At 45.0% G+C, this 13,782-nt stretch overlaps 1 protein-coding gene across 1 annotated transcript in view; it reads left to right on the top strand.

Moving 5' to 3' along the window:
- The first annotated feature begins 4,108 nt into the window (after positions 1-4,108).
- NOS1 (nitric oxide synthase 1) overlaps positions 4,109-13,782 on the top strand; it is an 83,044-nt gene continuing 73,370 nt past the window's right edge. The window contains 1 exon segment of the mRNA XM_032230122.1: positions 4,109-5,096. Coding sequence (XP_032086013.1) covers positions 4,360-5,096 — 737 coding nt within the window. The 5' untranslated portion in view covers positions 4,109-4,359.

Below are 13,782 nucleotides of genomic sequence, written 5' to 3'. Positions count from 1 at the left end.
TTTCTTCATGGTAGAAAGAATGCATCCAACCCAATATAGGTTTCTCCCCACCCCCCACCCCATCCCAAATGCTCTTGATTATTGAGCTATTCCTAATTAAATCCATGTTGTAGATAGAAAGACCCCTCCAAGAGCTGTTTCTGTGATGGATTCTTGGTGTCCTCTGAGCTTCAACATTTTCAGACTGGTGTTTCACCAACAGGTTCCATGTCCTGATGACATTGACTAGAAAAGGAGAATGCAAATAGAGTAAGAGATTGGAATGTATCATCAAGGACAAAAGATGGAAGATTATCAAAAAGAGATCCAGCCTCGAATTTTAAGGAGAAATATCCGGGCAATTAGAAGAATTAATCAGTGGAAGAACTTGCCTCCAGAAGTTGTGAATTTTCCAACACTGGAAGTTTTTAAGAAGAGATTGCATAACTATTTGTCTGAAGTGGTGTAGGGTTTCCTGCCTAAGCAGGGGGTTGGACTAGAAGACCTCCAAGGTCCCTTCCAACTCTGTTATTCTATTCTATTCTATTCTATTCTAAATCAAGGAGATAAGCAACTTAGAACCAAGGAGAAATTTCCTGACAATTAACCAGTGGAACAACTTGGCTCCAGAAGTTGTGAATCTTCCAACACTGGAAGTTTTTAAGACAATGTTGGATAACCATTTGTCTGAAGTGGTGTAGGGTTTCCTGCCTAAGCAGGAGGTTGGACTAGAAGACCTCCAAGGTCCCTTACAACCTGTTATTCTGTATTCCACCTTTTTTAAATTTAATCCTCTACTGTTATTTTCCCCCAAATCAAATCATGCCTCAAACTTTGTACATTTCTTTTAAATGGGAAAACTAATAACCACATCTCCTATTCAGTCAAACATTATGTTGGCCCAGATTTCCTATTGTTCGTTACACGTTACCTGCTAATTAGCTCGCAAGGTTTTTGCATTGAAATCCCACTGTTATTTTCCAAGGCTCATTCTAATTATTATTTATTGCAATTATTGATACCCACCGCTGAGCCTACAAAACTGACCTCAAAAGCTTAAAAGTGACCTCAAAAATAGTAAAAAACAAAAAAACGAAAACAAAACACCATGATAAGCAATATTAATCAAATGAAAAATAACGAATTTTTGAATCTTTTCCATATGGTGGAACCTGGCTGAGATGCAATCAAGCATTTGTCTCCCGCCCAAATTACTGGAGGCTCAGAGTCCTCCATTTTATTTATTTGTTTGTCTATTCACATTTTAAGCAGCTCGTCTTTCTTAGGAGGCGATTCTGGGGGGAATCTATTGCAGAAATAGAAAAAAAACAATGAAAATATTGTATTGTATTGGCATCCTTCAGTCTCGGAAGACGATGGTCTCGTGCTCTGGAAAGAGGTCCTAATGCAGCATCTGGTGTGGCTAAAAAGGCCAATTCAGGAGCAGCAATCCCCTTCACACCGAGGGCAGACACATTCTGTCCCCTGCCCAGCCCCAAGATTTTACTGGTTCCGGGACGGCCTCCTGGCCTCAGCCTGCCGAACAAGCATCTCTCCAAATTGGAGGAGGCCATGCTGCGTCTTTAGCTTTCAAGCTGAACGTTCAGAGGTCAAGGTTCCCCAGCTGCTAATGTCCATCCCCAAGGCCTTTAGATTCCCCGTTGCAGAAATCCTTATATCGCAGCTGTGGTCTCCCTCTGGGGCGCTTTCCCTGCACTAATTCTCCATACAGGAGATCTTTTGGAATCCGACCATCGGCCATTCTCGCAACATGCCCAAGCCAACGTAGATGTCGCTAGTTCACTAGTGCAGTGATGGCAAACCTTTTTGACACCAAGTGCCAAACCGTGCATGTGTGTGCATTTACGCATGCCAGAGCACCAGAAATTTGAAGGCCAGCTGGCTGGCGGACGGACATGCCTGTTTTGGGGCATTTTTCAGGCTATTTTCAGGTCATTATTTGGGCCGTTGTCATGCCGTTTTTCGTGGCTGTCTTCAGGGCGTTTTCTGGCATTCCGGTGCCTGCGAAGACCGGTATGCACATGTACACTAGCCAGCTCGTCTTCACAGGCACCGGAACACCAGAAAATGGCAAAAAAACCCAGCCCAAAACTGCCTGAAAATAGCCCAAAAAGCAGCCTGGTATTTGGCTGTTTTTCGGGCTCTTTTCAAGGCATTTGGGGGGGCATTTTCAGGGTGTTTTTAGGGCCATTTCCAGCATGTCCAGGTCCTTCTTCTCGCCTGCCCTCATCTTCACCCTCTGGCCGCCTGAAGCCTTCCAGCCCAAGCACTAGCAGGAGTCGCGGGGCGGGCTGGCCGAACGGCCTCGCACGCAGCTCTCCTCGCTGCCCGATGGAGGCTGCCCTGCTGCTGGTGCTGGGAGAGGCCCGCCAGCCAATAGGGATGCAAAAGGGGAGGGGCGTGGCCCCGAGCAACCAGCCAATGGGAGGGAGCAGCTCAGGCGGCCTCTAACTCTCAGCTAGCATAGTGAGAAGTCACCGGTGGATTTCTCAAAATCTTTGGAGTGAAACTGAGATACTACTTGTTGTGCATTCTTTCCAAAAATCAGGACTTTTTTAAAACGCCGCGGGATGCGGGACAAATTGTGAAAACTCGGGACTGTCCCGCCAAAAGTGGGACGTTTGGTCACCTTACATTTCAAGGCATTTTGGGGGGCATTTTTCAGGGAATTTTAGGGCCATTTTCAAGGCAATTTGGGGGCCATTTCCAGGGTGTTTTTAAGGCCATTTTCAGGGCATTTTGGGGGCATTTTCAGGGTGTTTTTCGGGCCATTTTCAGGACATTTTGGGGCCATTTTCAGGGTGTTTTAAAGGCCATTTTCAGGATGTTTTAAAGGCCATTTTCAGGGTATTTTTAGGGCCATTTTCAGGTTGTTTTCTGGTGTTCCGGTGCCTGCGAAGACCAGCTGGCTAGCATACATGTGTGTGCCGGAAACAAGAAAAGCAGCTGGCGATGGCACATGTTCCCACAGAGCACTCTTTGTGTGTCCCCTCTGGCACGCATGCCATAGTTTTGCCATCACGGCAATGCATACCTGCTAGAAATTCCAGCACGTTCCAAGACTGCGCTGTTTGGAACTTTGTCGTGCCGGGTGATGCCAAGAATACATCAGAGACAGCGCACATGAAAGATGTTCAACTTTCTCTCCTGTCGTGCGTAGAGGGTCCCGGCCTCACTGCAGTACAAGGGTGTGCTCCGGACGCAGGTTCTATAGACCTGGATCCTTGTATGTTCCGTCAGCTTCTTATTAAGCCATGCTCTCTTTGTGAGCCTGGAAAATACAAATACAATAGCAGAGTTGGAAGGTACCTTGGAGGTCTTCTAGTCCAACCCCCTGCCTAGGAAACCCTACACCGCTTCAGACAAATGGCTATCCAACATCTTCTTAAAGACTTCCAATGTTGGGGCATTCACAACTTCTGGAGGAAACTTCTGTTCCACTGATTAATTGTCCCCACTGTCAAGAAATTTCCCCTTAATTGCTTCTCTCCTTGATTAGTTTCCACCCATTGCTTCTTGTCCTGCCCTCAAGTGCCTTGGAAAATAGCTTGACTCCCTCTTCTTTGGGGCAACCCCTGAGATATTGGAACTCTGCTTTCATGTCTCCCGTAGTCCTTGTTGTGGTGGCCTCTTTACCAATACATTTGTTCAGCTCAGTATCTAAAGAGAGACTGTCGGCAATAGTTGAGCCGAGGTACCCGAAGTCATGGGCAACCTCCAGTTCTTGTGCAGAAATTGTAATACAGGGAGTTGATAAAATCAAAATATTAAAGTTATGCAAATTGAAAATAAAATTGGGACCAAGAGGCAGACCGCATGGGGATGAGGTCTTCTTATACCTCTCCACAAACTTGTGACAATTTCACAACAGATTTTGGATGTTCCCGGTTTAGTATATTTTGCCCATCTCGAATGTCTAAGCCAATCTGATGCTTTTATTTTTCACTCCCCCCTCTCCCTCTCTCTGTAGGTAAAGAAGATGTGAAGCAAATCCCATGTCCTCAGACACCGAAGAATGCTTGGCGAGCACCGTCTTCTCCAGCCATCTGTTGAGCCAAGAGATGTTCATTGCGGCTATCCGTTCATTTCATATAGGATGGATGGCTTTGTTGCCTTCTAGGGAATGAAAATGAGCTGGGCCAGATCTTCAGAGATGGCTGCATGATCTACGCATTTATCTTTTATCAAGAGGTGACACTCCCCCAAAGAAGGCTGGCTTTTCACAGCTTGCAAACAGGTATTTAAACCTTCTACTCTGTCTCTCTCTTGCTCATTAGAGGCTGGTGGCTCAGCCGTGGACTAACTTGAGAGTCCATCTCTAAACTGTGAGTTCCTGTTCTGGGTGATTTCGGGACTACAATGGAAGAAAATGTATTCAGTGTCCAACAGATTCAGCCGAATGTAATCTCGGTGAGGCTCTTCAAGCGGAAAGTGGGCGGCCTTGGGTTCCTGGTGAAGGAACGCGTCAACAAGCCACCCGTGATCATCTCTGACTTGATCCGAGGAGGGGCAGCAGAACAAAGTGGCCTTATTCAGACGGGTGATATTATCCTCGCGGTCAATGGGAAGCCCCTGGTTGATATGAACTATGACGCAGCCTTAGAAATCCTTAGAAGCATCGCTTCAGAAACTTACGTTGTTCTCATCTTAAGAGGCCCAGAGGGTTTCACCACTCACCTAGAGACAACCTTTGCTGGAGACGGGACGCCAAAGACCATTCGAGTCACCAGACCTCTGTGTGGGACGCCAACAGTAGGTGATCAGGCCTCTGCTCCCAGCATCCGCACCAAAGACAAACCGCAGGGGGAAGAACAGAGCATGGGGGGCTCCGTCAGCTCCCGGTGTGCCCGGGAGAATGGGCAAGGGGGAGAAAACCTGGTGCACATCAACGGCATGGTAGCCAGCAACGTGGCCAAGGACACCATGAAAGGAAACCAAGATATTCCTGACCATTGCCTGAATGGCAGCCTGGAGAACAGTGAACTGCTCAAGGAGATTGAACCCGTTCTGGATCTTCTGAAGGGCGACAGCAAGGAACTCAATGGCAACGCTGAAGCCAAGATGTCCATGAGAGATGTTGAAGTCCAGGTGGACAGGTAGGATGCGAAAATCATTTTACACTATGGGTAGTGCTTGCCTTACGACCACAGTTGGGCCCAAAATTTCCATTGATAAGCAAGATAGTTGTTAAGTGAGTTTTGTCCAGTTTTCTTTTCTTGCCACAGTTAAGTGACTCAGAGCAGTTGTTTAGTTTAGTTTAGTTTAGTTTAGTTTAGTTTAGTTTAGTTTAGTTTAGTTTAGTTTAGTTTAGTTTAGTTTAGTTTAGTTTAGTTTAGTTTAGTTTAGTTTAGTTCCATTGGGTTGAGTTGGGTTGGGTTGGGTTGAATTGAGTCATTAAGCAAATCTGGCTTCCCCCATTGACTTTGCTTGTCAGAAGTGGCTTGGATGATTGACAAAAGGTGGTCACATGACCCTGGAACAGTTCCACTGTCATAAATGCCAGTTGCCAAATGTCCAAATGTTGATCATGCAACCATATGGATGCAACAACAGCCGTAAATGGGGGGGGGAAGCATGTTCCTAAGTCTATTTTTTCAATGGTCACTAAATGAATGGTTGTAAGTCAAGGACTACATGTATTTATATCATCTCCAAATCATTTGGGATTGCACCTCCCTGTATGCCTAATCATCTCTCTCCCCTGAGCGAGTACGGTCTTAGCAACAGCCAGGAAGGAGTAAGATCTCTGTATGTGAATGTTGATTTTAGAATCTATTTTGCATTGGCCATGAAGGAATGGCTGGATTTTCTGGTGGGAATTTAGCAATTGTGCTAGAATCAAAGGGAAATGGGGCAGGGGAGAGAGTGAGAAATAAATGTACCCCACTGCCTGCCTTCCATTGAGGACCTATATACTGCTCAGAAAGAGGGCTGAGAAAGTAAGCCCCTCACATCAGGGATATAAACTGTTTCAACTCCTCTCCTCGGGATGCCACTATAGGGCATTACATGCCAAAATAACTAAGACACAAAGGCAGTTTCTACCCCCAGGCCATCACTCTGGTGAACACCTAATTCCCACAATGTGATGGATGACACACCCTGGGGGGAGGGGGGAAACAGGGTCATGATTGGGGCTGTAAATTACGTGGGGTCAGATCAATCATGAGCCTCAAGCCAAGTTTCAAAAGAAATCCAGTTATTTATTAGGAGCTTCATGTCGGCATGTTCCCAAGTGAAGCCAGCTCTGACCCCACGTAATTTACGACCCCAATCATGATCCTGTTCCCCCCCCCTCCACCCAGGGTGTGTCATCAATCACATTGCCAGTGGGGCAATTTCCCAGGTTGTAGAATTCACTCCCCTCCAGCCTGTAAGTAATCCTAGGATACGGCCTTGAGAGAGATAAGTCTGGAATGTTCATCTGCTTTTTGCTGTGGTGCCATTTCATTGATTTCCCATATCCCCCCCCCAGCCTTTTCCTTTGGCAATTCAAGAGCAGACCAGGGATGCTTTGCGAGTTGACAACTGTCTTATGTCTATGGATATTCACCTATGGAATAGAGCTGTTTTGCTATTATCCTTCTCATCTTTCCTATTATCTTCTCTTATTGGCATCCTCATTGTGATTATATTACCTTGTTGTTTGTATGTACACTGAGAGCTTATGCGCTGGAGACAAATTCCTTATGTGTCCAATGATACTTGGCCAATAAAGAAACTCTTCTCTTCCCTTCCCTTCTCCTCTCCCCTCCCCTCGCCTCCTCTCCTCCCCTGCTTTTTCCCTGAAAGAAGAGGACTTATTTTCATGAAAGTTGGTCTCCATTTCAAATTGCTTTCCCTCTTAGTAGCAATAGTGTCCCTCAGTCCCCTTCTCTCGCCTGCTCTCTTATACACAGAGCTGAAAAGATACCTCAACCCTTCATCTGGGTGCTTTAAATTCATGGAATATTTCCCCAATGCCTATGAACACAGCCCTGTCCTGACTAATCAGCAGGAGCCTTAATTGGTTTTTTTTAAAAAAAAACGAGGATCTTGAATAATGGAGCAGAGGCGAGAGTGACAAGCATAACACGAGGATGGATTATATTTTTAATGGATGCTCATTTCAAACTTTTTAGCGTTGGCTTGCTTGAAATGGACAGTTCCTGAACTGGGGGGAAAAAAACAGCGCTAAATGAATGAATTAAATGGCTCCCACCGCACCAGATCGTGAGCCATGCCTAATTGATGATCTAATGTATGAAAATGCATTTTAGGTAGAGAAAAACAAGCCATTTTCAGAATATGCCCATTATCTAGCTTCATCTTTCTCGACCCAAGTCCCCTTAGAACAGGGGTGGGCCATTAATTTTCCCAAGGGGCTACATGGGAAGCTGGAACAGTTGGGAAGGGCCGAAAGCAATAAACTTAATTCTTCTCAATATTAGTTTTAGTACTTTATGAAAAGAAGTAAATTATACGGTTTGGAAAACAGGTGAGCTAGATTTTAGGAAGAGGAGGGGTTTAATGGCAACCCTCTTGCTGTGGTGTTGAGCAAAAAAAATTGTGTAAAGCAGTCGGACACATACAGAGAAAAAAAGAACAGTTCAGAGATGTATTCCTTTTCATGATGAGAGGAAGGGCCAGAGGTTTATTTATCATTCATGTATTTATACATTTATTTTTTATGTATTTATCAATTTATACGCCACCCATCTCCCTAATGGCAACTCCAGGCATCTTACAAATTATAAAAAAGATAAATAGAAAACCATTAAAATTTAAAACTAGACTGCTAGAGAATCCTGCAGGATTTAAACTGGTGCATCCCAAACCTTTTCCTATAAAAAAAGTTCTCTTATTCTGATGAAAGTAAAACGTTTTTAAGCCTATTTAAATGTCCTTGTTGTGATTGGGTCAGGAGTTCATGTGTTGTGCCCTAAACCACTTTTACCCAATGCTGGTTTGTTTTCCCAGGTCAGGTTACAGATTAACAGAGTTGGAAGGGACCTTGTAGGTCATCTAGTCCAACCCTACACCATTTCTGACAGATGGCAGTCCAATCTCTTCTTGAAAGCTTCTAGTGATGAAGCTCCCACAACTTCCGAAGGCAATTTCTGTTCCATGGGTTGATGGTTCTCACTGTCAGAAAGTTTCTCCTTATTTCTAGGTTGAATCTCTCCTTTCCATCCATTGTTCCTTGTCTGGCCTTCAGGTGCTTTGGAAAGTAGCTTGACACCCTCCTCTCTGTGGCAGCCCCTCAAATATTGTAAGACAGCTATCCTGTCTCCCCTGGTCCTTCTCTTCACTAGACTAGCCACACCCTACAACTTTTCATCGTATCTTTCATCCTCCAGTCCCCTAATAAGAGGTGGTATTCTGCTAGTTTGTACCGTTTTGGTCGAACTGGTAGTGGCGGCAACACGAGACTCTCCCCATCCACCCAGACATCATCACAACCTTCTGTGCATGCGGGCACACTCCCGCTACCGAACCAGTAGTGAAGAACATAGGATACCATTACTGCCCCTAATCATCCTGGTTGCTCTTCTCCGTGCTCTTTCTAGAGTCTCCACATCTTTTTTATAGCGTGGTGACCAAAACTGGATGCAGGATTCTAGGTGTGGCCTTACTAAGGCTTTATGGAGGGGTATTAGAACCTCCCTTGATCTTGATTGCATTGGCTTTTTTTTGCTACTGCTGCAGGTCTGGGAAATTCTGATTTAAACAACTTGGCAAAGTATTTCCAGCTTCTTTTGTCTTGATAAAAATAGAGCTGGGTACAAGCTGAGCCGGTCAGTTTACAGTCACCTGGGGGGCAATTCTCTTTCCTCCTTGTTTAAGCAGGAAAGTTAAGAATATAACAGGAAGCCTTCCCTTAGTGAACTTTCTCCATTGAGTAATTATAGTTTGCAAACGACAGCCGAGGAAGGGAAACCTGTGCCGAACAATAGGCATATCATACGTGATTTTGAAGCACACACACACACAGAGACACAAAGGACGTGGTGGGTCAGTGGATAAGACCCTGAGCTTGTTGATCAGAAAGGTCGGCAGTTTGGTGGTTCGAATCCCTAGCACCGCGTAATGGAGTGAGCTCCCGTTACTTGTCTCAGCTTCTGCCAACCGAGCAGTTCGAAAGCAGGTAAAAAATGCAAGTAGAAAAATAGGGACCACCTTTGGTGGGAAAGTAACAGCGTTCTGTGCGTCTTCGGTGTTTAGTTATGCTGGCTACATGACCACGGAGACATCTTCGGACAGCGCTGGCTCTTCGGCTTTGAAACGGAGATGAGCACCGCCCCCTAGAATCAGGAACGACTGGCGAAGGGAAACTTTACTTTTATAGAACTAGTCCTTGACTTGCGACCACAGTTGAGACCAAAATTTATGTGGCTGAGCGAGGCATCTGTCCAGTGAATTTCACCCCATTTTGCAACCTTCCTTGCCACAGTTGTTAAAGTGAATCACTGCCGCTGTGAAGTTAGCAACAGGTTTGTTAAGTGAATCTGGCTTTCCCATTGACTTTGCTGGTCAGAAAGTCGCAAAAGGTGAACCCAAGGACACGGCAGCCGTCATAAATGTGAGTCAGTTGCCAAGCGTCTGAATTTTTATGACATGACTGCAATGGTCATAAAGGTGAAAACTTGTCATGGGTCACTTTTTCCAGTTGCCATTGGAACGTCAACTAGTCAGTAAGCTAATGGCTGAAAGTTGAGTTTGGGTCGCCATGATGTAAAATAGATGTGGAGACTCTAGAAAGAGTGCAGAGAAGAGCAACAAAGATGATGAGGGGAATGGAGGCTAAAACATATAAAGGGCGGTTGCAGGAACTGGGTATGTCTAGTTTGATCAAAAGAAGGACTAGGGGAGACATGATAGCAGTCTTCCAATATCTCAGGGGCTGCCACAAAGAAGAGGGAGTCAAGCTATTCTCCAAAGCACCTGAGGGTAGAACAAGAAGCAATGGGGGGAAACTAATCAAGGAGAGAAGCAACCTAGAACTAAGGAGAAATTTCCTGACAGTGAGAACAATAAACCAGTGGAACAACTTGCCTTCAGAAGTTGTGAATGCTCCAACACTGGAAGTTTTTAGAAGATGTTGGATAACCATTTGTCTGAAGCGGAGCAGGGGGTTGCACTAGAAGACATCCATGGTCCCTTCCAACTCTGTTATTCTAGAAGACGATGACAAAAACTTATTCATAATTACCATAGCAACATCCGTAATTACTACCTTATACGGGGGGGAGGGGGGCACATCGCGGGCTGCTCCTGTTTACATTACATTGGTTTCCTTGTGTATTCTGGACGGTAACCAGCTGAGACATCAGCTGTTTAGACACGCATCAAATGACATGTTTACATCTCATTAAGCTGAGGTTTTGTCTGCTCATGATTTATTAAGTATGTCGCGTTAAGCCCTAAGCTGGGACTTGCAAACCACAACTGACAAAACACACTGAGACAAAAATACACCAACTGCACTCTGGGTCAATGTGGCGATTGGGAGGATATCTTGGGGCAGCCATGGATGTGACATAGCATATTTTGAGGGATTGAGGGACCCAAAAGAGATAGAACTACATTGCACTCATGGGCAAGGACAGTTTGTTGAAATTTTTGACATGACTCTTGTGTTTCCCACTTCAAAATGAATATTTAACTGCTGTTCTGACTGAGGCTTCCCAATAGCATGAAGCAAACTCCTTGTTCCGACAATACCCCATTTTATTAATCTAATGTGAATTCTGCTCATTCACATCCAGCAAAGTCTTTCAAGGGAGGATTTATAGTCATAGACCTTATCTGGCTTGGAGAGTTGCCAGGCCGATATCTGCAGGACTTGGCAAGGAGTCTCGGAGAGTCACGAACCAATGAAGCAAACTAATTGTCAACTGCAAACTCCACTCCCCTTTCTCCCCTCTTTTATTTTCTCTGGGAGGGGCCCTTCATCGTCCATCTGTGACCTTTACTCCCAAGTTGACCCCTATTCTTTAGCTGTTCCCTTCTTCTGGCAACTGTGCACATTCTCACACTGGGAACAGGCTCTAGCTGTTGGTCTGCCTCACTGTTGTCCAATTCCGAAGACAGCTGATAACTGTCAGACGGCCATGGCCCGCTCTCTGCCTCTGACACAGAGCCCTCATCGGAGCCTTCCCCAGACTCCATGACTGGCCCATCTTCCTCCCCAACCTCCTCACTGTCCGAATCTGCTGCCAGCTCTGCTGGCGGGCCACAACTGATCCACCACCAAGCAACTGTTTGGGCTAGGGTTAAGGTTAGGGTCATGTAGAACAAAAGTGTCAAAGAATTATGAAGTCAGAAGATGTTGGTTGGGCAATTGAGTCTCAATCTCCAGTCAAATAAATTCAAATTAAAACATCCCGGAGAGGTGGCTTCAGAATGGCTTCAAAATTGGTTTCACCCAATTTTGAAAAGAGATTCTTGGAGTCTCCAAGTGAGGAAGGACTCCCTGGAGAAGAGCCTAATGCCTGGAATGACTGAGGGCAAAAAAAGACAGGGACGACAGAGAATGAGGTGGCTGGATGGAGTCACTGAAGCAGTCGGCATGAATTTAAATGGACTCGGGGACACGATGGGTCGGACACGACTTTTGCAACTAACAACAACAACAATATAGTTAGCGGCAGTCCCAGAGATTTAGACTAGCAAAGGACTTTTTAAAAAAAATTCAGGTAGAAGACATGTTGCTGGCAACAAAAACTATCTGGAAGTTTCCAGGAAAACACTCAAAAAGGACCTCAACTTGGGAAAAAAACCTTTTACTTTCTTTGAAAGACCATAAAGGGAGCAAAAATGCTTCTAATGCCCCAAACGAAAAGCCGGCGAAGATCATGGATTGCTACACGTCAAGATATCTTACCCCAAAGATATTATCTGCCGCCCGCCCCCCTCTACCCATGGGGTGAAAGGTGACGGTGACTCCTTCGACAATCACTCTTCTGCTTCTATTTTTACTTTGCCTAAAGATGGTTGTCATATCGTATCTCTTTGACCAGCTTCGAATGCCTCAAGTCTAGCTGGACTCCTACATTTTCCTTGTGACTCCTGAGGTTTATGCCTTTCACGAACCCATCAGGCAGTGGATGTATTTTTAAAAGGATCTTATTTTCCACAATTGGGCTAGAAAGCGTGCTCTCCCCATAAGGGCATCACCTCTTAGTCAAAGGGAAAGACAAAAGTAAATAAAATTCATATAGGATTTTGCCCGCAAACAGAGTTGCTTGCGCAGGGCTGTGACGATTGCAAATATTAATCTGTAAGGCGTATAATCCTAGTACTGGAAAGAGACATTGAAAATTGTTGTGGTCCACCGGCGGTCTGCAGAGCTAGCAGTAGAGTTGGATAGCGAGAAGGTTGGGGAGGAACATGGGCTAGTCCTGGAGTCTGGGGAAGGCTCTGACGAGGGCTCTGAGTCGGAGGCAGAAAGGGGGCCAAGGCCATCTGGGAGTTATATGCTGCCTCCAGAATTTCCAGAGTTGGACAGCAGCGAGGCAGAGGAACAGGCTCCCCCTGTTCCCAGTGCGCACATGCACAGAGCTGCCAGAAGGCAAGAACAGTTAAGACAGAAGGGACGACTTGGGAGTAAGGCTTGGAGGTGATTGGCCCCTCCCATAGGACATAAAGAAGGGGCAAAGGTACATGAACCTTTGCAGGAAGCAACTTGGTTCATGCTGGTCACTTTATCTTCTGAAACTCTGTTTTGACTCTGTGCTCCGTGTGGCCTTGCAAGATAATTGCCAATTAGGTCTTTGGCAGCATTTCAAGGAAGATAAAGGTGGGTGCTTTTCAGCCTTATCCCGAAAGACTTTGGCAACCTACTATAGGACTCTTTACAACTATTTGGGATTCATTACGGGCTGTGAATGAACATAATTCACAGCCTTTGAAATAAAAAGAGGATTTTGGGGACTAAGTGTGTGCTTTTTACTGTATGAGGAAGCCTAAGTCAGAACAGAAAAAGCTTGAGTCCAACCTTCTTGTTGTTCAGTACAAGAATCCAAATTAAATCATCCAGGATAGATGCTTGTCTTGCCTCTGGCTTGAACTTTTTCAGTGAAGGAAGCTCCGGACTTCCTTTGGTAAATTATTTCCATTGCTTATTATTATTTTCTGAACTTTCAATGGGAATTTGGCTTTCCTCTTTCTATATCCTGCTTCCTGGAACAATAGAACATCCTCGTGATCAATTATGGAATATTCTTTCAGGTACTTAAAGGTTAAAAGGTAAAGAGCGATCAAGTCAAGATCAAAATCCTGGTGACTATGCAGATAATCTAGGTTGACAAAATCAGAAATGAGGAGGTGAAATGCCACCTGAGAAAGCCAAGGGAAATCATCAAAACCATAAAAAAGCTAAAGTTAGAATATTTCGGACATGCGATGCGACACCCGGAAAAATATGTCATCCTTCACTTAATCCTCTAATGAAAGATTGAAGGCAAATGAAATCCTTGACTGGTTTGGACAAAACTCAACAGCCACTTTTTCATGAGGCTGTTAATAAAATTAGGATTGCCAACATGATCGCCAACGTCTGATGACAGATGTGGAAGGAGGAGGAAGGAAGGAAGGAAGGAGGGAGGGAGAAGAAGGAGGAGGAGGAGGAGAAGAAGAAGAGAAAGAGGAAGAGGAAGAGGAAGAAGAAGAAGAAGAAGAAGAAGAAGAAGAAGAAGAAGAAGAAGAAGAAGAAGAAGAAGAAGAAGAAGAAACATCAGAGGTTAAATCCTATCTGAGGTCTTCAAAGTGATTGTCCATAAAGAGAGGAAATCTATTGGC

This window comes from Thamnophis elegans, chromosome 13 (assembly GCF_009769535.1).
Source record: "Thamnophis elegans isolate rThaEle1 chromosome 13, rThaEle1.pri, whole genome shotgun sequence".
Classification (NCBI taxonomy): Eukaryota; Metazoa; Chordata; class Lepidosauria; order Squamata; family Colubridae; genus Thamnophis; species Thamnophis elegans.
This window is presented reverse-complemented; position numbering and strand designations above follow the sequence as displayed.